Source organism: Cibotium barometz, chromosome 45, assembly GCF_041138505.1.
Source record: "Cibotium barometz isolate CiBa-2024 chromosome 45, ASM4113850v1, whole genome shotgun sequence".
In the NCBI taxonomy this organism is placed as follows: domain Eukaryota; kingdom Viridiplantae; phylum Streptophyta; class Polypodiopsida; order Cyatheales; family Cibotiaceae; genus Cibotium; species Cibotium barometz.
In genome coordinates, this window is record NC_141090.1 from 41290302 (window position 1) to 41317420 (window position 27119).

At 46.8% G+C, this 27119-nt stretch overlaps 1 protein-coding gene across 5 annotated transcripts in view; it reads right to left on the reverse strand.

Annotated features, from left to right (window-relative positions):
• LOC147612767 (uncharacterized) overlaps positions 1-27119 on the reverse strand; it is a 91163-nt gene that overhangs the window by 18037 nt on the left and 46007 nt on the right. For 3 of the 5 annotated variants that reach the window (XM_086783337.1, XM_086783336.1, XM_086783338.1), the window contains exons 4-8: positions 21033-21130; positions 20752-20882; positions 17529-17637; positions 7384-7575; positions 7130-7266 (exon numbers count right to left, since the gene is read on the reverse strand). In XM_086783337.1, the coding sequence (XP_086639463.1) occupies positions 7130-7266; positions 7384-7575; positions 17529-17637; positions 20752-20882; positions 21033-21130 (667 nt within the window). Of the gene's footprint in view, positions 1-6238; positions 6366-7129; positions 7267-7383; positions 7576-17528; positions 17638-20751; positions 20883-21032; positions 21131-27119 lie in introns of all 5 variants that reach the window. The other 2 variants (XR_015263505.1, XR_015263506.1) reach the window with 1 other exon arrangement.

The following is a 27119-nucleotide window of genomic DNA, read 5'->3' on the forward strand; positions in this document are numbered from 1 at the left end:
CTTCTTTTTCACTCAACACTCAACACACCATATACAAGATAAGAGTACACACAATATGAAAGGTACTCAACCAAATACATACAAGGGTTCTCTATAGTGTGAACCCAACTAAATGAGCTGGCGCTATAACTAAGTCAATCTCTAGAATGGTTGTCACACAGCCTGTCATCCCACTGGTCGCATATCACCCAAGATCTCACCAACCATGCCAGTGGTGTAAGTGTGGGGCCTATCCCCCAGGCGGGTCATCAGTGTCCACCGCCTCACTAGACGAGCTCGATATCTCAACACTCCCCCTCGAGCTCAACTCCATCTCATGTACACCAAGTGAAGCTCTGAATCTGCGGAGCTTCTCTGTACCCAATACTTTGGTGAAGATGTCAGCTACTTGATCCTGTGTGCTAACATAAACAAGTTCAAGGTCTCCTGCCAAGACCTTCTCTCTGACAAAATGGTAGTGGACCTCTATATGCTTCGTGCGAGCATGAAAAACTGGGTTCCTAGCCAACTGTATACTGCTAATGTTGTCACAGAAAATGACAACTTGTCTATCCACTGATAGACCCAAATCTGCAAGTAGCTTTCTCAACCAAGCTACCTCACATGCTGCCATAGTAGCTCCTCTGTACTCGGCCTCTGTACTGGATAGAGCAACTGTAGGCTGCTTCTTGCTGCTCCAAGTCACAGCAGCACTTTCCAAAGAAAACATGAAGCCACTAGTAGATCTTCTATCTGAGATACTACCAGCCCAATCAGCATCTGTGTACCCATGTACACATATCTCTGTCCCAGTCTCATAAAATAGTCCACAATGCAAAGTAGACCTCACATACCTCAGTATGTGTCTCAATGCATCCAAATGCGGTTTCCGTGGAACCTGCATAAACTGACTCACCAACCCAACAAATAGCTCAAATTTGGTCTGGTGATCGTCATGTAGATCAAGCTTCCTACTATGCGCCTATACATAGTAGGATCCTCCAAGATCTCTCCTGAATCTGCACTCAACTTGCCATTGTGATCCAATGGCACAGAAATAGGCTTACAGCCTGTCATACCATACTTGGACAACATGTCCAAGCCATACTGTCTCTGCAGTAATCCAATACCATGTGGTGACCTAATCACCTCAATGCCCAAGAAATATCTGAGCTCCCCCAGATCCTTCATCTTGAACTTCTGTCTAAGCAAGATCTTTACATCAAAGATCTCTGCATCATGGTCCCCCATAATGATCAAGTCATCTACATAGATGACAACAAGCACAACCCCTCTATCACCATGTCTCACATACAACGAGAAATCTGCATTGGCTACATGAAAGGCAATAGTGACAAGATATTCAGAAATCTTGTCAGACCATGCTCTTGGTGCTTGTTTTAAGCCATACAAGGCTTTCTTCAACCTGCAAACATGCTCGGGGTGACTCACATCCTCATAACCAGGTGGCTGCCACATATACACCTCTTCTTGCAAATCCCCATGCAAGAATGCATTCTTTACATCCATTTGATGTAAAGACCATTGCTTTGACGCAGCCACTGCTATCACAACTCTCACTGTTGCTATCTTGGCAACTGGACTGAAAGTTTCCTTATAATCAATGCCATATGTCTGCGCATACCCTTTGGCTACCAATCTAGCCTTATACCTGTTTATGCTTCTATCACTGTTATGTTTTACTTTGTACACCCACTTGCATCCAATGGCTTTCTTGCCTTCAGGCAATTGCACTAAATCCCAAGTTTCATTTCCATATAGTGCATCCATCTCCTCATCCATAGCTTTCTCCCAACACACATTTCCAACAGCCTCATCAATGCATGTGGGCTCTACAACCTGCACAACCTTTGCCATATATGCATAGTGATGTGCCACATAACCATCATAGGTAAACCTCTGCACAAGGTTTTTCACTCTCCCAGATCTTCGCAGCTTTTCATTCATGGCTTCCATAGCCTTCTTTACACCAGGTGTTCTCATAGCTGGGATCCCAAGCTCCTCATCAAGGCTCATATCTGAGCCACTAGACTCTCCATCAACATGAGAATGCCCTACAGAAATGTCAGGCATACCAAGGGGCTCAACCACTTTCTCTTTTCCTTTACGTGATGTACTAATCACATTCGCAAGACTGGTATTATGATGCAGCCTGCCACTCCATGGTCTATCAACAGACCCACTAGATGAGGACTCTCCTGGTCCACTCATAGACTGTGATTGCTGACCTACATTCTGTGCAACCACACTTCCACTCACATCAGCCCCAACAGCTTCTTTTTCAGCAGCATACTAGCTGCTCATCTCATCAAAGACAATATCCCTGCTTACCCTCAACTCACGTGTAGCAGGGTTATAACACCTGTATTCCTTTTGCTCAAGGGAATAGCCAATAAGCACACATTTTTCAGCTTTTGGATCCAGCTTAGTTCTCAGCTCATCTGGCACATGCACATATGCAATGTATCCAAAAACTTTCAGATGAGACAAATCAGGTTTTCTGCCGTTAGTCCTGTTTATGATGTATACTGCTGTAGAAACAGCCTCAGCCCAATAGCTATGCGGCATATTCTTCTCTTCCATCAATGCTCGCGCAATCTCAGCAATGTGCCTGTTTTTCCGCTCAGCAACTCCATTTTGCTGCGGAGTGTATCTGCATGTAAACTATTTCCGAATACCATTTTTCTTCAAAAATTCAGAGAACTCATTGGAGAAGTACTCTCCCCCTCCATCTGACCTTAGGCACTTTACATATTTTCCTGTTTGCTTTTCAACCAAAACTCTGAAATCCTGAAAGTGAGTGAACACCTCACTCTTCTCCTTCATGAAATATACCCACACTTTCCTTGTGTGGTCATCAATGAATGTCACATAATACCTGCAGCCTCCCATAGACATGGTCTTCGTAGGACCCCATACATCTGAATGCACAACATCTAGTGCATTTCTGCTCACATATCTGTTACGTGAAAATATATGCTTTGTTTGCTTTCCAAATTGGCATGCTTCACATATTCTCTGCATACCTTCCACTTTAAATTTTGGCAGCCCTGTCACAATTCCTTTAGTCTGCATAGACTTTTTCTCTGCACGTTCACATGTCCAATTCTTTTATGCCAAATGTCTGTGTTTGCAACAATTCCTAAACCATTTGCAAACATCGCAGCACTCATTTCAGGCATGTCTACATTCAACGTAAACATTTTGCCCACTCTGTTGTCTTTTGCAACCAACCTGCACTTGTCTTTAAAGTCTTCAACATAACAACCATCAGGGTTAAACCGAACCTGCAAACCCTGCTCAATCATCTGGCCAACTGAAACCAGATTCTTTGTTATGTTCGGAACGTGAAGTACATCTGCAAGGTACTTCACTTTACCATCCTGCATAGACAATAACACATCTCCAACATGGACAATTGGATGAGCAGTGTCATCTCCTATTTCCACAAAACCTGGTCGTTCAAGGTTTTTCATCTCCTTGAACCACTCCCCATGACTTGTCATGTGGTTCGAAGCACCTGAATCCACATACCATACATCATCTTTTTGTGCTGCTTCAACATTTTCAGACATGACATTCACAACATGCTGCATAACAAACAACCTTTCATTATCCTCATTGTTTCTCCTTGAGGATGCATAGTTGTTCTGCTGCACTTTCCCATTTTGCATGTCAGCCTGCTTCTTATAACATTCTATCTGCACATGTCCAGGCTTACCACAATAAAAGCATTCACGTGCATCATTATATTGCCTTTGCCAATTTCCACGTTCTCTTTGACTCCCCCTGCCTCTGAATTTGCCTCTTCCACCTGTGTGTTGTTGATGTTGTTGTTGTGTATTCTGGGACTGTTGTTGCTGCTGTTGCTGGCCATAATTCTGATTATCTGTTCGGTCACCTCCTTGACCGCGTCCACAGCCTCCTCTACCTCGTCCTCTACCTGAACTTGTGTAGAAGGCCTGTTGCTCTGAATTGTTTTTGTTTTGTGAAGACTGTTGGTCTTCACCCAAGCTCTTCTCTTCTATAATCAGCATAGACACCAAATCTGTAAAGTTGGGAATGTTTTCCCGAGTCTGAATAGACGTCTTGAACACCTTGTATTGTGGCCCGAGACCACGTAGACAGACTTCCACCTTATCATCATCATCTACTGGCACACCAATAGATGCAAGGGATTCCACAATACCCTTTATCTTCAATGCATAGTCGTTCACAGACATACTCTTTTTCTCCACAGTATGATGTTCATTCTTCAACTGTATCTTACGTGCCTTGGTTTTTGTTTCATAGAGTTTTACCAAGGTGTCCCACGCCTCCTTGGGGGACTTGGCATCCTGAATGTGCCCAATCATGGTGTCCTGTATACTAATGGAGAGCCAATACATATCTTTTCTGGCTCCTTGGTTTCAGTCTTTAAACTCTTTCACATCTGCAGCAGTCGGATTTATGTCCGGTATCTCCGGTGCCTCTTCATGCTCACCTTCTATGTAGTCCCAATAGCCCTTTCCCATCAGGAAATTCGTCAACCTGAACCTCCAAGCATGGAAGTTGGTCTTATCAAGCTTCTCAACCACAATCTGGGTTATGCCATCATTTGACATCTTGCCGGACACACAATTTTACCAGAAACAGCACTCTGGTTTGTCCTGCACAAACTGCTGTATTTTCTGCAGCGGTACTGTAGTACTCTCAAATGTCACAACCAGTGACTTCAATATGCATACATACACCCAATGGCAACTGTTGATCTCTTTGCAGCACACACACTGTCTGCACAGCCAATATGTCTTCCTGCAATTCTTAAAACATAGTTCTGCAGAGAATCGATGACTTATCCGCAGTGCTCGAAATCGCCTGCTTTCTGAAAAATGGATGTCCAGACGTGCCCGAAACGCGTTTTCGGCCTGAAAAATTATGTCCGATAGGACGATAGGACAATATAGTTGCCCTATAGCTTTACTCCCGTGAAGAAAGCTCCTCAATCAGAGATCGTTTGTCGGTGCCTCCCGTAGAGCTCCCGACAAAGGTGTAGTCACCAACACAAATAGGGAAGAGTAGTTGAAGCTCTTACCCTCGTACCGCTTGCTGTGGTTCTCTTGCTTGCAGCTCAGCTCTTAGCACGAACCACGCTCTGATACCATGAAAAGATGCAAGAGGAAAGAGAGCTTGAGCTCTTGCAAGCACACACACACTCACAAAACCCTAATAGAGAACACACAAGGTGAGAGGCTGAAAATCTTCTTCTTCTTCACTCAACACTCAACACACCATATACAAGATAAGAGTACACACAATATGAAAGGTACTCAACCAAATACATACAAGGGTTCTTTATAGTGTGAACCCAACTAAATGAGCTGGCGCTATAACTCTGCCAATCTCTAGAATGGTTGTCACACAGCCTGTCATCCCACTGGCCGCATATCACCCAAGATCTCACCAACCACGCCAGTGGTGTAAGTGTGGGGCCTATCCCCCAGGCGGGTCATCAATGTCCACCGCCTCACTCGATATCTCAATAAAGTTCACTAGACTCCGGGCTCTTGTCAACGATGGGAGATTTGAAGCAGTATTGCTGCATGGCATAAAGAGTGAGCTTGTTGCAATGAGGCTTTGGGGGGGAGGGGGGGGGGGGGGGGGGGATTGGTTAGTGGATGTAGTAACAGCTTTCAATATCTTGGTATAAAACTAACCCTCAAATTAGAGATGGAGGATTGGGGTGCCTAGGATCTAGGCAAGGAAAACATGCAAATTTTACTTTTGAGAATATAGGTGGTGAGCTAGCCTACGGAACCTTAATCTCAATTAATCTTGTGCTTGCCCTGTGATTAGGAGATCTTGGAAATATTGTGTCGCACGAATCCCTAACACTCACAAGTACAAGATTAAACCACATTAAGTTTTCACATGCTAGCTCACCACCCAACCATAGATCCGTACAAGATAGGATCTCCTCCTAGCATAGTGACTAAGGCTCCCTTCATATCGGCTCACACCTAGTCAACCATGGCGTCCCATCCCACCAAGAACTACCCCTAAGGAGACATCGATGGACCATCTGCCTCAAGGATGGACAATCAGGAGTGGATTGCATCCATTATCTAGGCAAAGACCATCTTGTCACGGGGCAATACAATAATCCACTCTATAGACTTATATAGTCACTTATAAGTTATAAAAAGCCCACAGAAGCATTCTAGTGTATTCCAAGGCGGAAGAAGAGCATCATACTCACTTGATCATTGTAATTAAAGATCTTCAAACACATAACTCTTCATCAGAAGCAAGAAAAGTGATGTTTTTCCTCTTGGAAATACATCGTCTTGGTCATATGGTATCAAAGGATGGCATAGGAATGGACCCTGCCAAAATTAAAGCAGTTAAGGAACACACACAACTTATTACTACATGATTTTATAAAGAAGAAAGCCGTCTTTAAGTAGACAGCCATAGAGTGGTATGCCTTTCAAAAGTTTAAGAATGCCTTATCACGAGACCCATGGTTGTAGTCTTGGATTTGCATAATCCATTCACAGTTGAATGTGATGCATGCGAAGATTGCATTAGGACTGTTTTATATCAAAAAGGGTACTTATGAGAGCCGTAGACTGCAAGCTTCAGAGATCTCTTTGAGGGTTTATGAGAACTAACTTTTGGCCGTGATTCATGCCTTAACTATTTGGAAACATTATCTTTTGAGGATATGTTGTATGTATGTATGTTTATGTGCGTATGATGTATGTATATGTGCATGCACGTGTGCATGTGTAAACAACCGTATATGTGTATGTATATCCACACACACACACACATATTTACACGCGTGTGTATGTACGTATGTATATATACAGAGATACGAGTTTCGAGGGGTTGAGACACAAGTCAACAATAGGATCAGCCTTCCACAATTCCTTAGAAAGGGTATTTAATGCCGTAATACGATGTAAAACCATAAGCTACAGAGCAGTGGATATATTCTAATGGGATGCAGCAGATATATTATAGGCTACAGAGTGGTGGATATATTCTAATGGAGTGCAGCCGTTGTCTCACAGTAACACACAGGTTCCCCAATAGTATATAAGTATTCTAACACATGATTCTACAAAGAAGAAGTTGCACATACCTGTCATTGATTCCTGCCAGTAGTACGTACTCAAATAATACTTTGAAATCTTTCTTCACTGAGAGCTCATCCTTTAATGCACCTAGCAGCATAGCCAGGTTATACTTACGGTTGATAGGCATTATCCAGTTTCTGACCTGCATAATCAATTAGATTGGTCTGATTTATCCTCTCATATCCAAAGGGGGAGCATGACTAGCATCTCAAGAAATGTCAAGAAATAAATGAACATGTTGGACGATTATACCTTATACCTCATCAGTAGTGGCATTAAGGCTCACGGCAAGCGCACAAGGTGACTCCTTACAAAAGCGCCGAAGCTGGGGCACAAGCCCACTGGTTGATACAGTGACCTTTCGGGGGCTAAAATGTAAACCGTGCAAATCAATCATGATCTCTGCAGCTCGTAATACATTGTCAATGTTGTGCAATGGCTCTCCCATCCCCTGCAAACTGAACCAGCCATCAGGAAAGATTCTCAACAAGCAGCATGATAACATCTAACAAACAGACCCAGCAAGAGCCCTGCAGGAGCTTCCCCACAAAGCTACAATTTACTAAGAACACTCTCTAACTCGAGCAACATGGTTTCAAAGAGAAACCTGATACTTATAATAACAGACACATGTCCCATGCCATGAGGATTGCCATTGCTCAGCTGAGTCCTTCTTTTGCATTTATGCTTGCACTCGCAACCACCTTGCACTTGCAGCCACCTTGCATCCATGCTTGCACTTGCACCCATATCTTCCATATTCTTAATTCGATCCTCCATGATGAGGATGACAATGATGATCCATACATATCTACATTTACCTAGGGATTAGTGTTAGTTCTTTTTTGTTATGTTGTCTTTTTTTCCATGATGAGATTCCATGGACACATTGTACACCTTTTGTCTTATAGACCCATTGGGTCTTTTGCAATACATTAATATATCTTCTTCTTCTCATGATGATCCCATTTTGTATTATATGGCTCGGGTTTGACATTCCCAGCTCATAGCTCTAGTCTTTATTTTCTTTTGTACCATGATGAGATTACATGGACACTATTGTATCACTTTTGGTCTCATACACCCATTGGGTCTTTTGACGAAGTTTAAGATAACTTTCTTTCTTTCGTGTCACTGGGGACGGATTCATTGACAGGCCCAGTTATCTTTATAGACACGTGTCCCACAACATGAGGATCACAATTGGTCAGCTGAAGGTGTCGCACGTCGCCTTCGGAGGGGGGCAAAAGCATCCCATGGGACAAATGGTTTTGCATGCTATGCATGGGGGAGATAGACTCAAAGGAGCATCATACTTAGATGCCCAATCTATTATGAGATACGCAGATGCTACCACTGTCTCTTTAGGTGATGCACTACAGAGACTATTGAACCAGTAGTCCAAGAGGCAAGATACCGCACCAACATCTATCACCAATTTTTTTGGCCCTCACCAGCAATCCCCAGGTGACTCTCAGCTTACATGAGATCTGTTGGGACATATGACGAGGACAGGACTAGATGTCCCCACCAAGTGGGCACCCCACACACTTGGGGGGTCCACGGAGAGAGCACATGTCCTCTAGAGAGCCAATCGTCCCTAGTCCTATAGATCCAACCCTCCACCCAACAACATATCCAGATCAAAGACTTGCTTCAGCCGCGACAAAGAGAGGCACTCCCACGGGTAGTGGAGGTCAAGGTCAGACACTCGATCCATGATGAAGACAACACATTATAAGTTTGAACACATGAGGCTCTTCTGTTGCCCACTATATTTTTCTTTTTTCCGGGTCCTTCTATTAGTTACCAATAAAACTGCCAAAATGGCTGCTAAGAACAAATCCGTCTCCAAAGAGAAATGTGAGTCAAGATGAGCAAAGGGTAGGATGCACTTCTCCTCCGGCCGGCCGCTCTAGGAGGGGAAGGCTATCTCATACAATGGGGGGAGGGGGAAATAACCACACAGGTGGTCTGTAATGCCAAATAGGCTCGCCACCAGTATCTCAAAGAAAGGGACCGTGCTAGCCCTGGAGTTGCCCCCACTGACCTCTGAGGGTATGAATGATATCAAGCCAAATGCTCTGCACAGACTCTGCTGGCGGGGTGAGGGTGCCTTCAATGGCTTCGCTTCATCGAGCTCTCCATATATGCCACGCGGCTATACTATTACAAATCTCCCATCTTTGGCTAGAACCTAGGGTTGAACGACCAGTAGGCGAAGCGGAGTTGGAACTAGCACAGTGGAAATACAACGGTGAGAGACCTGAACGGCTAGTCCCCCACCTTCCCTTCATACATATTACAACATGATGATCGCAACCTTAGTGGCCCACATAACAGTATGGGCGAGAGCCCGATCCATAGAGAAAATACGTACGATCCTCTGCTAGACCTGCTAGGCCTTTGGGCGATCCCAAAACAATGATGTTGAGACTCCTGGGGATGGCTAGTGGCCACACCTCTGACATAATCATGGTCTGCCCCCAATGGCCAACCAGTTGCCAGCAGCCAAGCTCATGTGTGCCAACTACCACATGAAAAGGATGATTTTCCGCAGATAAACGTTGTCCCACAGCTGCTTCCAAAAATCTATGAGAAAATGGGTGGGAGGCCTTGGGACTGCCAATGTGCTGTTGCTTCCTGCTCTTGGAGTGCCCTCCACCTCTGACATCTGAATCCTGCAGCCCAACCGTGCAATTGTAGGCAAAGAAGGGGGTACCAGGCGACTCCTCTCTGCCTCTAGATCTTGCCATGTCCACTCTCCCTGGTCCCTCTGGAGACTCGTAATAGGCCAGTCTTCCCACATCCAAAGCTGCCATAGTCTCTCTCTGGCCACCTTGGCCGGTGGAGGATCGATGTGCCACTCATGTGCGTGAAAACCAATCACCCTCACCCTTTGCAAGGTGCATCCCCTGAGGTCCTCTCAGGGGGTCTCTGATCTCTCCAGTCTGCCATGAAGCCCAATAGAGAAGGTGAGTAGAGCGGAGGACTCGTCTGCACCAAGAACTACCCAGGGTATACCGTGCCTGGTGAACACTCCCAGCCACTGCGGAGGAGAAGGATCCGGTATTGAGGCTAGCCACTCTGGAAGGATTGAAGAGTTGATGTCGAGGCATCCCCTGAGGTCATCTAAGGGGGTCTCTGATCTCTCCAGTCTGCCATGAAGCCCAATAGAGAAGGTGAGTAGAGCGAAGGACCCGTCTGCACCAGGAACTACCTCGGGTATACCGTGCATGGTGAACACTCCCAGCCACTACGGAGGCGAAGGATCCGGTATTGAGGCTAGCCACTCTGGAGGGATTGAAGCATTGATGTCGAGGCTAAGTCGGTCTCTATTCCGGATCCCAATAAGGCCTCTCTCCTGAGCCTCTGGGGGTAGTAGTTGTTTGAATGCAAGCCAATCTCCAAGTGACCAAGCGGGGTCCGTACTCAAGGCTCCTCATGATACATGTAGGCGAGCCCCGAGCATGTAACACCAGCCAGACGGACCAAAGGATTCCAAATTAGAGGCTGTCGGCGCCACTCCTTGGAGGCTACTGGAGCTAACTGCTGTGCAAGGCCGGCCTGAGATTATCCCAAGCACGCATGATGGTTGCTTTATAGGATGATCCGACCATACATTATCTCTTGATGTGGATGATTAGATCCTATTTGACATGGTTCTATGGTGGCTGCAAATCTGTCCTCAAATGCTGGGCTAAAGCCGCGTGCCCGCATCTCTATGAATATCCATTTCATGCTCTGGGGCCAAGGGCTCCCCAAGGTCGGAGTGCAGGCAGAGATCCTAGCCAAGATGAAGCCCTTCCAAGGCTTACTGCCCGGAAGAAGACCTCGAACAATCAATGATGCCTAGGCCCCCTCTGTGTCGTGGCTGAATGATCACTCTCCAGGCCACCTTGGCCCTGGCTGGTCTCCCATCACTTCCATCCCATAGAAAGTTCCAGACGAACGTTGAACGTGATCAATACATACCCGGGAGAAAGACCAACAGAAGGTAATGTACCACATGGTGGCAAGAAGAACCTGGTTCGCCACCACTACCTGGCTAGCTAGGGAAAGCCTAGCCGTACTCCAATATAATAGCTTCTTCTGAGTGCTCAATAGAAGGGGAGCGAGTTGCTGCTCAGCGGAGATGTCAATGCCGACCTTGCATCCAAGATAGTGAACCGGAGTTCCCCTTGGGACCCACTAAAAGCCTCAACTGGACACCAAGTCAGGGTAGGCGATGAGCCAACCCAAAATCCACATGACTTGTGCCAGTTGATCTGTGCTCCGGCTGCACGACAAAAAATCTCAATTGCCTCGGGTGAATCTCTAGAGGTTCCCCTCGGCCCCCGACAAGTATGCTGTTGTGTCATCGGCGAACTCGGAATCAAGAAGCTCCTCCTGCACTCGGATGGAGAGACGTAGTCCCTGGAGTCATCTTGGGTGGAGAGAAAACAGCTCATGGCCTCAACGACAAACAGGAAGAGATAAGGTGCTACGGGGCCCTGCCAGACTGAGCATGAAAGCGGAAATTTGTCACCTCTAGCTCCCTGAATAAGAAAGTGGCTATGAGAAGCCGAGTAGAGTCCCAAACCCACTCCTCCGGAAAATCCATCTTGCACATCGTCCCCTCCAAAAAGCCCCAATCTACTCTTTCATAGACTCTCTCAAAATCGAGGAGGAGCACAATCAGATCCTACTACCACATCCTAGCCGACGTGGTCCCGATCATGAACGAAACATGTCTATGTACCATGAATCAAGTTGGGGAGAAAGGGCTGCAATCTTCAGCTAATGGCCTTGGCCAGAATTTTGTAGGCAATCCCTAGGAGGGTGATAGGTCTCCACTGTCGGATCTCCAATCTGTCTCACCACCCTGCTCGGGAATCAAGTGGATCAAACCCTCCGATAACCTCTCCGGCATGGCTCCTGTAACCATTATCTCATTGAAGGCAGCCCTGATGCCACCTTCCATGAGATCAATGTCATTGAAATAAAGAGGCTGGAAGACCGTCCTCTCCCAAGCATTTGCCCCTCGTTAATGTCGTCACAGCCTCTGCCATCTCCTCAGCTGTGAAGGGGGTTAGGAGGAGAGTCCTAAGAGAGTGAGGGACCCTCTCTTGTGTGTCACCACACACGCTCACGCACATCCATCACTTGTGCGGAAACGGGGGCACCGGTTAGAAGAGTGCTGAAGAAATCTGTGGCAATAGCTCTCACGTGTGGGGGGTCTGTAACAATGGATCCATCTGGGCCTCACAACCTAGGGATACCTCTCTCCGTCTATGTGGGGCTTGCAATCTCAAAGAAATCTCTAGTGACCCTATCTCCCACTTGCATCCAAAAAGAGGCCCTCGCGTGGTATGTGTACTCAACCCGCCGCTCCCCAATGGATTTGAGCTCTGTACAGGCGACATCCAACTGACTCTCAATCCACGGCCTATCTGATGCACTCTCTTGAAGCCGTTGTAGAGAGGCAAGACCCTTGCGAATACTCCTCTCCTGCTCTCGAAAGCCATCCAATCTGCTTTGTGTTGCCTCCTGTAAAAGACTGCTAATCTTGCCAAGGCCTGCATCGAGGGATCCTGCAGCTGCTCTTGAGTGAAAATCTGGCCTCTCCCAAATCCCCTCAATCCTACAGCAGATCTCTGGGTCTTGAATGAGGCTATCTAGAATCCCGGTAGTCATCTAATCGTCCTGTTTTCCAACCACGGGTCATCCACGGAGGGAACAACTAGAGCGTGGTTGAAAAAGTAGTGCCAATCAAAATACCAATCATGCCACCACGCCCACAAGCCCACTCGTCAACATAGAACCGATCGAGTCTGGATAGGCTAGAGCCGGTGTTCCTCTTGTCACATTTGAAGAAACACAGACTCCTGAGACAAGGTCTGAACTCTGGAAGATGCCAAATGTCCTCCCATGCCAAGTACTCACACTTGCTATAGTGGCCATGTCACCTCCGAGTCTGTCTCATCGAAATCTAGCATTTTAAAGTCCCCACCCATACACCAAAAATCTACCTGCGACAGCGACTCACGGACTGTACTCCATAAGGTGGCTCTCCCGCTGCCACGTTGGCACGTAGACGTTCAGGAAGATAGTCCTCAAACTCATTTTTTTGAGTTGTGCATTGACTGGTCTCGTCTTTCTCATCAAGTACTCTCTATCTATCTATCTATCTATCTATCTATCTATCTATCTAGTACTCGTCTCGTCTCGTCTTTCTCATCAAGTACTCTCTCTCTATCTATCTATCTATCTATCTATCTATCTATATGTGTATATATATATATATATATATATGTATATATATATATGTATATATATATATGTATATATATATATGTATATATATATATGTATATATATATATGTATATATATATATGTATATGTATATATATATATATATATACATACATACATACATACATACAGAGCGAGAGAGAGAGAGAGTACTTGATCCATGGCACCTCCATATGAGCCTCAATAGCTTCTAGTAACCCTCCTCCCATCTGTGCCAACATCCTGATGGTAACCCATTGAGCCTGTCCAGTGCCAATGGTGCCTGAGTCTACCACTTCCCCAACAAAAGCTCCTCATTGACGGAAATGCATACTTCACCCTATGTCCTGGAGGGGCCAAGAGAGTGGGACCACAAGGTGTGACTCCTGCCCTGCAAGATCTTCCAACAACAGGTCCGTCCCTCTGAAAGATGGTGCTCCTGTAAGAAGAGAATGTCAATGGGTCCACCAACTGTTGCTTTGTGGAGCTCTCTCTAAGGACACCATGCCTCTGGAAGCATGCCGGGCCCCCCAACCCCTGGACGTTCCATGAGACAATCCACATAGCTAAGAGCAATGAGAAGCAGAACTGTCGGAACTACCCTCCACTCAAAGAGTCTTAGTAGGTGTGGGTTTCGATGGAGGGTAATCACTGTCAATCCTGGGGCGAAGCCGTGCCAGATGGGCACGTATCCTGACCTCCATGTGGACCTACTCTGTTCGAGCCCTAGAGTATCCATACTTTGGACTCCATTTGTCACAGTGCAGGTATTTGTAGGATGGAGGAAGTGGTATTGCAACTCAAACATGTAGGAAAACAAAAGATAGCACCTCCAAGCTAGAGGACACCATCTCTCCTACCCGATCCTTGAGGCTAGAGCTGCTGCCAAACTCCATCCGAGCCAAAGGCCAGAGGTGGATAACCACATCTATGATGCGTAGGGCGTGCACATGATGCGAAAGCTTTATGGCCTACTCCTGTATAGAGGTGGATACCGACTTCGTGCTCCAATCCGTCCCATGTGCTGCACTCAGGGGGAAGGAGAAGATCATCACTCCACCCTCTGGGGTGGACGGCCGAGAGTGGTATAACACGACACAAATGCGACTGGGAGCCACCGTCTCCTCGAGCATGCTAGCTCCATCAACGGGGAGGCACCGGAAAAAACTCTAGTCCACTGGCTGTCCCAACACTTTGGGGGGGCGGGGGGGGGGGGGGGGGGGGGGGGGGGGCTTGGACCGAAGAGACAGCAATGGTCATCTCTACTGGCTCCAAAAAATGATGAATCAACCAGTGGATAGAGCTAGCCAGCTGACGCTACTCCGGATCTGGCATAGCTGGAGGGTGGCGGGAATGCTCTAAAGAGGCTTGTGGGGAGGGGAGAAGGATCTGGAACAGCCAGAGCAAAGGGAGCTGGAGAGTTGAGGCCGATTGCGTGGGAGGGGGAGGAGGACGAGGGTTGGCTGCGAGGCCGGGCCTGCTACAAGAACTGGACGGTCAGCGATCTCCACTAGCTAAAAACCTGGAGGGGGTCTTGATGAGGTTACGGTGTCCAAAAGGGAAAGGGAAAGGGGGGGGGGGGGGGGAGGGGGGGAGGGGGGGGGGGGGGGGGGGGGGGGTTCCTTCAAGGAAGTGCAGAGGGCCCATCACTGTCAAGGGCTGCTGAGATAAATGCTCGAAACGGTTCTCTGACAAAACCATATCCTCTTGGATCCTGCCAGCTTGCCGACGTCGATCGGCGGTCCCACCTCAGGCCAGTGGTCTGCCACTCTCCCGCGCCGGCCTCAGCCGGGGCCTAGTGCTCTAGTACATGGGGACCTAAGACAAGCTTGCCCCTTGTGGAGGGTCTCAACTGGGGATGGGGGGGAGGGGCAACTAGAGGCGGGCTCCTAGATTGCCGGCAACAGCAAACTCTTGTGAGGTGTCCCATGATCCATCTAGCGACAAATGAAACATTGGCCTAGGAGGCCATAGTGCTCGAGTCTCTGGTCTCCCCACAAAATAGGGAGCAAAATGTTGTGAGGCACTGAATCTAGGGAGGCGATGCATATATGAAGGGATGGAATCCCAACTATCCGCGCAAGAACCGGAGCGGCGGTTGGGGGGGGGGGGGGGGTTCCATCACCCTCGCGATAGCACCACCTATCACCGGGACAAGAGGAAGGTATTCCTTCCTAAGACCTGGAAAGCAAACTATCACAAGAAAGCTTGAGACGCCAGCCAAAAGATCGGATGCCGGGTCGAAGCCGTGCTGCCACCTCGCAAAGAAGGCTTGGGCCATACGCAATGCGACAGGGCTCAACTGCATGACTCTATCCAAAGCTCCAAGCGAATAGAACTCAACCTGGTAGTAGCCACACCCAAGAGGATGAATGTCCGTGATCTTTCCAAGCGCACCGAGAAGGCTTGCCTGTTAACAGATCCCTCAATTGTCCGTACATCGGGCGGCTACCCACAATCTTGCATACCAAGGTGGAAGCCTCCAAAGAGGTAACTGTCGAAGCGAGGAGCTAGAGATCCTCTTTGGAAAAGGAGAGGCAAGGGACAACGGCCTCGGTTCAGAGATGACGGAGCTCCCATGGAGTCAACCTGAGGGTACAAGACCAGAGAATGCCAAAACTTGCTGCAGATAAACTAACCCCGAAAGCTGTAACCACCTGACTAAAGAGAGGGGGTGAGGGGGGAGCACGAAAGGGAGGAGGGTGACGCAACACAGCCCGGCATGCTGCGCGAGGGGCTGGGGCGGGAAAGGAGCAAGCTAAGGGGAGAGCTGAGGTGAAGAAGGAACAAGCGAGAGGGGGGGGGGGGGGGAGGGGGGGGGCAGGGGCACAAAGGAGGGCACGAAGGAAGAAGGCCAAGGGAAGCACAAAGTTGAGGGGCGTACGTGGAAAGGGAGGTGAGGAGACAGTGGGTGAAGGCGAAAGTGGGAGGATGGAGGGAGCCAAAGGAAGAGGCAGGGCGAAAAGGAGGCAAGTGCGCACAAGAGGCAGAGGAGGGAAGAAGGGCGGAAAACGCAAGCAGGAGGGCTGGAGGCAGTGCACACAGTAGGCAGCAAAGGCTCAGAGAGGACTGGCAGAAACACACAGGTAGGCGGGGCAGCACGGAGGAGGAAGGGGGGGGAAGACGCAGATACGCAGATGGGGTGAAGCTTCAGTTCACTGACTATATTGTATTTTAGTGGTACGTTGGCCTAGTAATTTTCTTTCAGCAGCTAGTTTTTCTTTTTTCATGTTGTCTCACCATCTAGTTTGCTCATGGATCACATGTAACATTTTTTCAGTCTCATGGACCCTTTTGGCCATACTCGTCACAGCTCCTTAGGAAATACATCTTGAAACGAGTCAAGTAACTTCTTTAATTCTTTGCTTTCAAAAGAGTGGTATACCATCTACTCAAAGCTGATGTTGCTCCCATGTTTTTATGTTCTTAGTATTCCATGGACAGTTTTGTATCACCCCAGTGAGATAGCTATATTTAGGTTTTCTTTTTGTTTTATTTTCCATTCCATGATGAGATATACCATGGACATCATTGTATCACTTTGGTCTCATAGGCCCATTGGGTCTTTAGTAGACGCTTAATATATCTTTCTTTCTTTCTTTCTTTTCTCTCTCTGTGAGCGAGCCTGATCTATCTTGCAGGCCAGATGCCTCAATCTAGAGCACCATGACCCTCTATTTGATAGAGGCAGATCCAGGAGATTCTCTACCGATATGAAATGCTCAAATCATAGAGGCCCAACATTCCCTCCATCATCAGATCATTTTAGCTAATGCAGGTATCGTACACAGGATCATATGCTACTTACATGTACATACACTAGTGTTGGGTGTTTTCTTTTTAGTTTTTCTTTCAGTTTTCCGTGGTTCGGTATATCCATGGTACCATTGTAACACTTTTGGTCTCACAGACCCTTGGGCTTTCCGTAGAGTTGCTTTGTTTCTTTCTTTCTCAGTTTTCCATGGCTTGTTATATCCATGGTACCATTGCATCACTTTTGGTCTCATAGACCCCTAGGGTCTTTCGTAGGTATTAATATTAGTTTCTTTCTTTCTTTCTCATACGCTCATGAATGGCCAAAACTGTGTGTATAACATGAATAGAATATGTCACATTACGAGGAACATACCATAAAAACAACATTAGTAATAGGACCCATCTCATTTGCATGCTTGCGTTGAGCGACAACAAGCTGCTCCACAATTTGTGCTGTTGTTAGATTCCTTTTCAGACCCATCCTGCAGTAGTGAGGATCAAACAAAAAAATAATGCATTATTCATCTCAAAACACACTAATGCCCTGTCAAATTGCGCACTGCCTTCACCTGTTTTGATCTCATCATCAATTTGGGTTCAAAGAATGTACTAATTACCTCCAAAGTTATGCTGTTAAGTTTTAAAAACAATGTCTACCTTGACCTGCTTTGATCTTATCATTACTTGGATTCCAAGAATGCATGGAAAAAAAAACAATATATCTACTAATTGCCTTCAAAGTGGGTCCAGATATTGCTCAATAGTCTTGACTTCACAAACCCTGGGTCGTGACGCTTATTTTCAAGTGCTTTGTTGTACTTTTTTGTAAAACCCCTAATCTTGATATTTTGAAGGTCTGCCAAACTGTGATGGAATCTAATTTGGTGCATGCTCTTACTCTTCCACATGAGGGACAGTTCTTTTAAAACGATGAACAGATCATACCAAGTTTTACCATGAACCCTTCATGCTATCTGGATAGAAACTAGGTGGCACGTGGCAGGCAAGTCTTGTCAGAAATCGGCATAACCCAGGACATGGTGCCGAGCTAGGAATCTTGCGGTGATGGTCATGATGCCTAGACCGAGGTTTCTAGATGGCTTATTGACAGCCAATAGAGCTGACTACGGAAGCCATGGAGAAGGATTCGGGTGTGAACATGGTGGTATCTTTCATCCTTGACTTTGCATGGATTAGGTTGACCCTCTAGCTGCCCTAAGGTTTGACCTTGATATTTAGAGAGGAATTCATTTGCTTCATGGTTGGGTTGTAGAGAGAAAGTTGGCCATTCCACGTCATACGATCATGCTCAGCAAGGGTTTTTATGTAGGGTGTGCTCTAGTGGTATGGGACATCAGAGTGTATTCCCATCTAGGATCTCCGGAGGCTTCGCGGGTTTCTTGTCTAAGACACTCTATGCTTTGGCATAATTAACCTCTGGTAATAAAGAGGAGGACTCTGGTCTTGGGAGAAGGGAAAGCACTAAAAAGGCAAATTTTCTTTTAGCATGCTTTTCCCATTTTTAGCCAAAAAGAGCTGCATGTGCGACTCCACTAGCCCACTACTTGCACTGCCATTTCGTGAAATGTCGTTTCTTCTAATGATGCTCTCTATCTCATGGCTATTAGTTGGACGTGTTCAGACTATAGGCGACCAAACACCAAGTCAACACCTGGCATGCCTGAGGGAATTGGATGTCAATCCATCAAAGCCCCACAATACAACATGATGGTGTTCCAAAACAATGCCCCTAAGAGATACAAGGTGTGCCATCTCAGATCATACAAGATGAAGAAGTATAACCAAAGCTCAATGGTAGTCGGACTCCCAATGTGGAAAAATTATTCGCAACATCCACCAAGTCCATGCCAAATCCAATTGTGGTATTTCTACCCTGCAGTGTCGGTGAAGCGGGGGAACCAATGGCATCGAAATAGTCTTCTAAGTATGGGCGAGACTGGTACGTCCGAAGCGCCAGACCAAGATGAGTATTCAAGGCATCAAGTTCGTCAAGGTGGGTTTCCAGATACCACAAGAGCTGCTCCATGCTATAAGCAAGATCATCCCAATCAATGATCGGATCAGTCAGACCAACAAATACATGAGACCATGAGACCATACATCAAGCTCGTCGGCATAGGGAACTCATAAATGATCATCCGGGAGAGCCTCATGTAGTAGAGGCACAAAATCTGTATGAAGGAGTGCCGCGGTCAGATTGTCAGGATTAAAAGAAGTCCAGAAGATTTGGATCCAAAGAGTCAAATATCTCATCAATATGCAAAGCACCATCCAATGTGTTCACATGTGTATCAATTGCATCATCAAAAAGCAATGGCATGTACATTGTCATCTAGCATTGTCACATGGATATCATATGTGCATCAAAATCATCATCCTTATGTAAAGACATAAGAGCATCATCACATCGGATCTATGGTTAGAAAAACATCATATCTAGATAAATGCAACTCGGATCATCAACTTGCAAGGCATCACCATCACAAGGCCCCATAACCTCATGCATCACAGCATGATCAAAACTGTAAAAGAGAGAGGTGCACATCGGACACCACATAGATGCCGGAACCGGTGGACGCCCCCCTCCCCCCTCTCTTTAGTATTTTATTACCCAAGGAGAAAATATTATTTACAAGCTTTGAGGGCCTTAATCTCCCCATGGAAGATACCAGATTATCCATATTCAACCATCATTAGACCATACACACGGGATATCATCAAAAGAAGCCCCAAAATACCATGAATGTGAGTAAACCACCTCTTCCCATGAGGGTACTGATCTTCCCCATCACCACGGGTCTTCAAGATGCCATGTGTGAGAAAAACTCAACTGAAACAGTTGGTTATGTAGTGAACAGCGGGTACATCGGCAACAACAACTGATGTTGAGTCAATAGGCATGAGCTTTTTAGTGAGACTGTTTTTCTATCAGGCCCTAGTTTTTCTATAATAAGTGACGTTGAAGACCAAAGATTGCAGCATTAACAACCAAAAATTATGAAGCTTGAGAGCCATTAACGATAACGAGAAATGACGATTAGATTAATGAAAAAGGATGAAATTTTTTCTACATGATTAAATTGGATTCTGGGATTGAACCCACACGATCCCCAAGTGTGCTGCCAGCGTATTCACGTGATGGGGCGGCGAGCGCAAAATGAGAACACAAAAAACGACACTAAATTGTGCATCCTCACGTATCTCATGCATTCCACGTCTTTCAAAGTATACAAGAAAAGACTACTTATACATGTGATTGTTGTAACCACCCCCATCTGCAACTCCACTGCCCACTACTTGCTATCCAATAACTGCCATTTCTTGATAGCAGTTTCTTCTAATGATGCTCTCTATCTCATGGCTATTAGTCAGAGGCATTCAGACTATGGGTGGCGAATTACCAAGTCAACAAGGGGGGGTTGGGGGGGGAGGGGGAGTGGCCTTGGAGTGATATCAAACAGGCAAAGGCAGAATACCAAGGCAAAAGCAACTATGTGCTGCATCCACAGAGCTTATCAACCTACTAGAGTCCCAACAACCATTAGTTGACCGGAACAAAAAGGTAAGACGCTTGCCTGCCAGTATAACAAAACTGACAGTTCATTGCACATCCAACTTGGCTTGAAACACAAACTGTTACTCGGTTCCGAGGACCCGGAATCAGCACTGTTTCAATTGTGTCACCATCACCTAGACCGAAGATTATCTGCAAGCAAGACAATCTCACAGCTGAATATCACAATAGATTTGCAGCAAGAAAATGGTGACAAAAAATCTCATGTGAAAACTAGGTACAGAGAGAAGCAAGTTTATCACAGAAAGCACACCACAGAACCTTTCAGATTGAAAAATTAACCTTCTTTGTTCCATCTGCAGCTATACGGGTGTCTTCACACGACAATGCATTGAATTCTGCCGTATCTCTCAGAATGGCTGTGAAAGACTTGTTGAAACCTGCACCCAAAGAGACCAAGGATAACAATTGACAACTCCAAAAGTTTCAGCAATTTTAAGTTTTCACATTACTTTTCTTTGCATCATATCCTTTATACTAGCTGTTGGTGGAGCATGCTATTAGTGACACTGTGCAGGCATTCATCAAATGGTGTCCCTTTGAGGCAGTTTAAAAGCAACTAATGGGTGGTCTAAGATATTGAGCAGATGCTAAAAGATCAAGAGAGAGATCTAAAAAGGGTATGTGGATGATCATAGTGAATTTCATCATTCAGATTTCAACACAAGGCCCCACATTTCTCATCTTTCAAGATAGAGAAGAAGACAAAAAAGGAGCAGGACAACAAGGAGAAGAAGAACACACTTTTTTTTTCCCGGAAACAAGATCCTTCTATTAGTTAACAAAAAACAGCCTCAAAAGGCTATTTACAAACTCGCCTCCATGTACGGAGTGAGGATCAAAGAACAAAAAAGGGGGGAAGAATGCACTTCTCCTCCGGCTGGCCGCTCTATGAGGAGAAGGCTATCTCATACAAGGAGTGGGGGAGGGAATAACCACACAAGTGGTCTGTACTGACAAATGGGGTCACCACCACAATCTGAGAGATAAGGACCAGGTCACCATAGCCTCAGGAAGGCTTCCCGATGCTTCCGCATACGGTCAGAACCACCTTGAAGCTTGCCCCATTGGCCAAAGAGGGTATGAATGATGTCGAGCCAGATGCTCCTAATGGACTCCGCATGCGGAGTGTGGGCACCTTCGATGGCTTTGCTACAACAAGCTCTCCAGATGTCAGAGTCAGTCATGGGCAAGCACACAAGTGGAATCTTACCGTGATGTGTTTCACCCATAGTGAGAATGTGGCTAGAAAGCCCAGTCATCCTCGACTCGGTTTGCTTTTTCATCTGGCTACTCCTACTTGTCGTCGGAGGTAGAGGTAGCAAAGTTTCCACAGTCTTCATCAGCTTTTAGCTTTGCAGGTCTCTTCAAATACTCTTCGATATAGTGCCCTTGCTTGTGACCGTAATGACACTTTCTTTTCTTCTTCTTGGTGTCATCCTGTGACAAGTCCACTTTGCCTTTGTCCCTAGAGAAGAAGGCTTGGTCTCCTCTACTTGCATCACCCGTATATCTATTCTTCCTTGATTGCTCCTCATCGAGAAGTAATCCAACCAGCTCCTCAAAGGATATAGGATTGCCTTCTCCCTCTCATAGAGAGATTCAAAGAAGTGTGAAAACTCCGATAGGACTCAAGTAAGGGATTAAGAAAGGTGGTGAGCAATTTCCTATTAGCAACTACCTCATCTACATTCAGCAGTTGTTCTTTTAGACAATTACTTTGGTAAGGTGATCTACGATGGAATCAAGTGGGCCAGCTCCCGCGTAAGGAACATGGCTCATGCTTCGTTAAGGGACTCGAGAATGGTCTCAAGGACCACCCACGCAACCCTCGTAGGACCGCAAGATCGGATGTGAGGAACAATGGATCGCTTGACTAAAAGAGTAATCGTAGCCATTGCTTGAGCATCACAAGCATCCCACCATTGTTGATCTTCCCAATGGGTCTAGGCAGCGGTGTGCTGAAATGCTTGACACCACTTGTGCCACAATTTGAGTCCCCCTTGGTGCTGCCAGGGAGGTGCCAGGAGTTGGTGCTACCAGACGAGGCTCTTGCCCCGTGACAATCTCCCATAGCCCCCGGACTATCAGTAGACTCTTCATCATGAAGCTCCATAGTGAGTAGTTTGGATCATCAAGCCGATCGTCAGTTGTTATGAACCCACCAAATCCAGAAAGATCAGTGGGCAGGTGCTCTTTGCAACATCCTCACAGCACGGGATTTCCCAAAGGTAGATAGGGTACAACGAACAGCAAAGCCTCCCTTGGATGTGTCTCCCTAAGAGGTGTCACCTACATACATCATTGCTTACATAAGATCCTCTTAAGAGGTGGTTTCCACACACTAGAACCGCTTTATTTAAAGCCTAAGCTTACACACACTAGAGTGCTAGTTTACACAACCACCTAGCACTCATACCGGCAAGAAATGAACCAAAAATTATTAACCAACTATTGATGTACTAATGGAGAGTTCAGGTTATTTCCTAAACTTAATAAAAACCAAACTGTGATCTTGAATCCATGAGAGTATACTCACAAAGCCTCAAATCATCAGTTCCATTATGCATACATAGCCTGGACTACATGCTATGGCATCCCCACTTACATCATCAGCACCCAACAGCAGATGCAAGTTCATGCAAAAAAATATGTAACCTTGATGACACCATATCATTGACGTGGATGCCCCTTCTCGATGGACCAAGTAGCGCAGTCACTTTGATGGTTAATCTATGACATTTTGTCTACTCCTACATGCTGGGTCGGATGAAAGAAACTCCTGATGGTGGGCTGTAAGATATCGGGGGTCCTCCTCTGTGCCTCTCTGCATAGCTGATCTTTGTGGCCATGCTACTCAATCATGTAGAGTCCCAAGCATCGCTGATCTGGGAAATCAATGACCACACTGGCCCAAATCCCTCCCTGAACAGGCAATAAAACCTCCCACGTATCTCATCATACACCAGGCCTCTGAAAAGATAGTGCTCCTCTGTCTTGACCTCTCGCGAACAGAATCAGCAGATGATGTTCTCTTTGGTAGAGCCCTTTTCTCGCCCAGTCTCCACCCTCAGGCGATGTCATGAGACTCTGATCTTGATGGCATGTGACCTGTGCCTAAAGATAGCCATGCTTCTAAATGAAGCCATCCTCTGTAAGCCTCATAAAGTGATCCTATAAAACTGCATCTTTGAAGGAAGCTGCAGTGGATCCAGCCATGTGACATGGGTCTCCAATCTAAAGATGTCCCCTCAAATAAGTCGGTTGATGTGCTGGCACGTGAGAGTTAATAGTGGTGCATCCAAATGGGGGCAAGCAGTCCATATAAAGCCCATGTGAGAGGAATTGCTTGGTAACCCTAGCATACCAACCTAACATGTCCTGTCTCAGCTAGTCTCCTAGACAACTCTGGTGCCAACCGAGGGAGCCTAGTCCGAACTATGAGACATTGCGCACCAAGGAGCTTCGCTATGAGAAGGGAGCTTTGATGAGAGAGCTGGAGCCTTTGAAGGCAACATGTCAAAAGCCATAGTCTTCAACCCATCTCTTACACCATAACACTTCAACTGCTTCTTGTTCCTGGCGGACTACTTCCTGTCCTTGGTGTCTTTTCTCCTGAGCTTCATCTTTAGCTTTTGCTCTTCACCTTATACAGGCAAAGATACACAATCTTGCACTGCCTCCTGCACTTTCTTTTCACTTTCCACATGTTAAAGCTTTTGATGTGACAACCACGGGCTTGCCCACTTGAGAAAGTCGACGATGTCCCGATGATGGAACCATAAAACCGGCCTTCAGAAATCTGACGGGCGGTGGAACAAACACTCGCACACAAAACACTTCAACACCCATGGGGGCCTGGAAAAGGAGAGAAAACAGGGGGAGCTAAAGTGCTCCTGCAAATAGTACAAGGACACCGATTGGCCCCAAAACGCAGTGCCGCCCCTTGCGGTATTTCCTTACTTGAAGGAAATTTGAGTACAAAGTACAACTTGTCAAATCCTTTACCACTAGGATCCCTTTTAGCTTTTCACCCAGGACTTTCCAAATAAGAACTCTCGCTATAGCAATAGGGCTGTACCAAACCATATGATGTCCTTCCTATAGTCACAGCTCGCATGTAACCTCGTGAAAAACTAAAACCTGTTCACATGAATCCAGAGACATGCTTTCCTAATGAAACCAAAGACCTGTATCTGATAAACCATAGGCTTGTATCCCATAAACCATAGGCCTGTTTCCTCGATACCAAAGTCTTGCTTCTTCTCAAAAGACCAATGTCTTGTTTCCATAACATATAAATCCTCAGATCACGGTTGCCAAAAACCCTTGGCTATTAGCCCCTCAGTGCCTCCTTCAGCTCACCTTCTTCCAAGAGTGATAGAGAGAGACCCACGCTGACTGCTTCCACATATGCAGTCACCTGGCGTAGAGAGCCTCCCATCTGACCCTCGTCTGACTGCCATATTGTCTGCAGAGAAACTCTTGCCTGACGTCTGCCTAGCTACCCATTGCTGACAGTAGCCCTTAGATATAGTTGCCATGTCGCTTTACACCGGTAATATCCCATGCTCAACCCCCTAATCACTTGCTTTACTGCCCATGCATAACAGCACCTACCTGGAGCCTAGGTGCAGCAGCGCCCTGCTTGTGGACCATGCACATCAGCACCCTGTCATCAGCGCCCAACAGCAGCAGTAGTCACTTCCAGCAACAGCACCCGGCGGTGGTGGCAGCAGTTCCCAGCGGTGATAGCAGCAGCAATAGATGGCGGCAGCCCTCATGCGTAGCAGCAGCAGCTTAGCAGCGACAGTGGTACCTGGCGGCGGCGGCGGTACCCGGTGGCAGTGGCAACTCGGCACCCGACGGCGGTTCTGTACCCGATGACGGCGGTTGCATCAGACGACGGCAGCGGCATCAGCGCCGACGGCGGCAGCTCTGTACCCGGCGGCGGTACTCGACGACAGCAGCAGCGGTAATACCTGGCAGCGGCAACGGCCCTGTACCTGACATAGGTGGCAGCAGGACCCGACGGAGGTGGCAGCGGCGCGGCTGTACGCGACTGTAGCGGCGGCGCAGTGGCGGTACCCGACTGCAGCAACGGGGCGGAGACGGTACCCGACTGCAGCGGCAGCAGCAGCAACGATACCCGACTGCAGCGGCGGCGGCGGCGGCACCCAACGGCGGCTGCGATGGCTCCCAGCCCAGCGGTGGTACCTGACGATGGCGGCGCGTCTGTGCCCGGCGGCAGCGGCACTGTACCCAGCGGCGTAGCTAATCCTTGGCGGCCACCTTTCACACGACGATCACCCACGGCTTCACCACCACCCCTCTTCCTTCGAATCTCTGCCACCCTTCCTTATATAAAGAAAGGATGCGTTTTTCATAAAAACACCAAAAAGCAAAGGTTTTAAAAACGCATGCTTTTCAGATATTATTTTTATCCTTCAAAGGTTTAAAAATCTTATAACTTTAAAAATCCTTTTTGTCCCCTTTCACACTTGGGCTGGTCACACTTATAGGTTTCCTTTTCACATTCAAACTTGATGCTTGTCCACACTGTGCGTCCTGTGCCTGTGCCCGTGCCCACCTAGTCGTTGTCCAGAGGGAAAAACACAGGGTCGTAACAGTCAAACTGTGTGGCCACAGGGAGGATGCTTGAGGAGTTCTCCACAATAGTTTAGACACCTTGTGCCACGCATAGCCTAGACCTCGTGATTGAGGATGTGAGGAAGCTACCTTGGGTGTCTCATATTTTCTTTGACACATCAAGCATGGTCAATTTTGTTTGCAAGAGACCCAAGGTTTTGAGCATGTACAAGGCAAACATGGACCTTGAGCTTCTAAAGCCTTCGAAGACAAGGTTTGCGTATATGTTCATAGTATTGGAGAGGCTTGTCAGAGTACGACATGGCTTGCTGCGTGCAATTATTTGCCGTGAGTAGCAACAATGGGAGGATAAGAATGATCCTAAGGCACTGCCTTTCCGTCGCATGGTCATAACAAATGCTTGGTGGGAGGATGCAACAAGCCTAGTGAAGACAATTAACCCCATGTACAGCGTTTTCTGATTGACAGACATGGATCGGGAGCACTATCGGACTTCTTTATGAATTCATGGACAAAATAGGAGAAGCTCTTGACTTATGTACTGCATTGTTTGCAGCCAGGTACTCATTCTTAGTAATTGCCCATGGCTAAAGAATATTTATAACTTCATGTTTTCATTCTCTCTAAACTTTGTTACTCTTGGATTTTCTTATAAAGGGTCCAAGATCTGAAAGGCATATGGAACCACCGTTGGGATTGGTTTCATAAGCCCATCCATGCCGTTCCCCATATCCTTCATCCTCTATGGAGGAGTGAGGA